Raw genomic sequence first — 2,647 nt, forward strand, 5'->3', positions numbered from 1 at the left:
TAACAGAAAATGTACAACGTTTCGACAAGGTTTGGACAAAACCTTGTCGAAACGTTGTACATTTTCTGTTATGTTAAACTTATATTAAAGTTTTTCTTCATTACCCATTCAAGCCGTCTCCAGCCATTATTATTGTCAAAGTGGGTTCCTCGTCATCGAATATAATCTATTGCTCCTGATATTTAATGTAAGTCTTCTTTCAAACTTTGGCAGTGCATCATTTAAACAGATCTTTCTTTTTTAAGCATTTATCACTTGTAATCACTCAAGTTACATCAGCTTATTGGTTCCAGAGATGAGTTATTAAGATGATACTTAATCAATATAATTTAAATCATGAAAAAAACTTTATATATTGTACTATGGTGCTTAGCAAAACAGGAGATGATTTGACTCATGCTTTTTATACATAGAGCCACACAATAATGATAATTATATTTATTCCTAATAAAAACACAATGATAACTTTCATTTGAAAAATTTTCCCTGAGATATTTTATAAAAACAAAATTTATTAGTTACTATAAAAAATTTAGTTCATTACAAAATTAAGTGATTATAGTAAGTTTGTGTTCCATTAACTCTATAAAAAATAACTAGTTTTTTCTATCTGTTTCAGTAACTGTTCACATAAGCCGTGTTACAAACTTAACATTTTTGTCTATAACAGTATAAGTATCTTTATCTACAAACTATATAAAAGACACATAAAAATTAGAAATTCAAGCCATATAAAGCAGTAAACTGGAACTATTAAAATGCAAAGATGAATAAATGCTAGCATATATTAGTACTTTGATGAAAAAAACATACAAAAAAACAACTCCTTACCCACAGTTCAGCTCCCCAGTTCACACTTGAATCCATTCAAAATTTGAAAATTCTACCTGTTAGTGTTACTGTTAGCCTACTGTAATGTGACACTGACAGCCTAAACATCATTCTTACAATGTCATGTTAAAAATCTTAGTAGTTGTACTGTTCGGTTTCATTACTTTCTATACTATTACTACGAATTATTATACTTTTAAGTTTAATGAAGTGCAGCAATACATTAAATATTAGAAGATACCTACTCACAATTAACAGGCCACTTCATATTAATAATAAATTAGCACTAACTAAAATTATGTTTTACTTTTTTGAAATAAAAACAAAGACATCGAAATACTTTTTCATATAATTATAAAGTTATGATAGTTTTCTGGTTTGTTATCACTAACATTTCTCAAAAGCTAACCCCAACTGTCAAAGTTCCGATTAATAACATTAACACTATATATGCAATGTAGGCGTATAGAACAAGTTCGCGAACTTTTGTAAAAAGCGTTCTAAATTATTTTTACTTTTATCCCATCATGTCTACTAATGTAAAGTTGTTAGGTTATCGATGTACATTTAACTTTGACTCAATTTGGCACTTATAGTGAACAATAACAAAATATTTATAATTTATTTTCTGTCAAAACCATCTTAATTTTAAAATATCACAATTACTATAGACAATAAAATAACTACGCCCATCAATTCAATAGTACTAGTAGTTTATTATTTTTATTTACTTTTAATCTTAGGGTACACTTCGTTCAAACTGTACGCTAGTGTCATCTGTCGCACTGAAAAGAATATGTTTGATAAATGAAATTAAGTTCTATGAGACTCCAGTATTTAAGAAGTTAAATATAACCTTTCAATGGCAATATTGTAAAACTAATTTCCGATCCACATTTCAACAGTTATCTAAAAAAAAAAAAAACTTTTTGAGTACTTCACTCAGCCGCTATAGAATAATGTTTGTCTTTTTCCAATATAAGGTTTAATTGTTGTTATGCGTAAAACAAAAGAAAGGGCTATATGCACTGTGTCCATTACCCGATTTTGAGTTATACAAGTTTCAAGATTACCGCCGAGTCACATAGAGTTTGGTTTGTTTTGAATTTCGCACAAAGCTACACGACGGCTATCTGCGCTAGCCGTGTTTAATTTAGCAGTGATAAGTTAGAGAGGGAAGGTAGCTAGTCAACACCACCCACCGCCAACTTATTCGGCTGCTCATTTAACAACGAATAATGGGATTGACCGTCGCATTGTAACGCCTCCACGGCTGCAAAGGCGAGCATGTTTGATGAGACGGGGATTCGAACCCACGACCCTCAGATTGCGAGTGGAGCACCCTAACCACCTAGCAAGCATTTACGAGTTGTGAAGAATTTTGATCTGCATGAAATTGATTAATAACACTGCTGTCACGTCACAGGCAAGGACTCAGTTGCAGCTCAGTCGCTGGTAGTTTAAATTCAATAATTGAGCATGAAAGTTTCAATAAAGTTCAATCACCTAAATTGCGAGTAAATGTCCAGTAGCTGTTTGCTGATTCTTTAATTTAGGCTTCATATGAAGGATTAGAAACAACTTCATTCGCCCGTAATATAGCCTCGTTTTGGGCTTTACAGATTACTTTGAGCATACTAAGGGTTAGGACCACATCCCATTCAGGTTCAGAATATTCCTTTGAACGATCTCCCAGGCTTTCAACAGTCGATCCGACGTAAGCGTCCTCACACGTTGGGCAGCAGAATTCGTAAATATCACGTGACTGTTGAAAAAATTGGATACGATCTATACATCTGAAAAAGAATCTGAATTC

The 2,647-nt window shown here is 32.3% G+C and overlaps 1 protein-coding gene across 1 annotated transcript in view; it reads right to left on the reverse strand.

Annotated features, from left to right (window-relative positions):
- LOC106465774 (formin-binding protein 1 homolog) overlaps window positions 1-1,568 on the reverse strand; it is a 27,793-nt gene extending 26,225 nt beyond the window's left edge. The window contains exon 1 of the mRNA XM_022393706.1: window positions 832-1,568. Within this exon, the coding sequence (XP_022249414.1) occupies window positions 832-867 (36 nt within the window). The 5' untranslated portion in view covers window positions 868-1,568. The remainder of the gene's footprint in view (window positions 1-831) is intronic.
- Between the last annotated feature and the right edge of the window lie 1,079 nt (window positions 1,569-2,647).

Source organism: Limulus polyphemus, unplaced genomic scaffold (genome assembly GCF_000517525.1).
Source record: "Limulus polyphemus unplaced genomic scaffold, Limulus_polyphemus-2.1.2 Scaffold2047, whole genome shotgun sequence".
NCBI classification, from domain to species: Eukaryota; Metazoa; Arthropoda; class Merostomata; order Xiphosura; family Limulidae; genus Limulus; species Limulus polyphemus.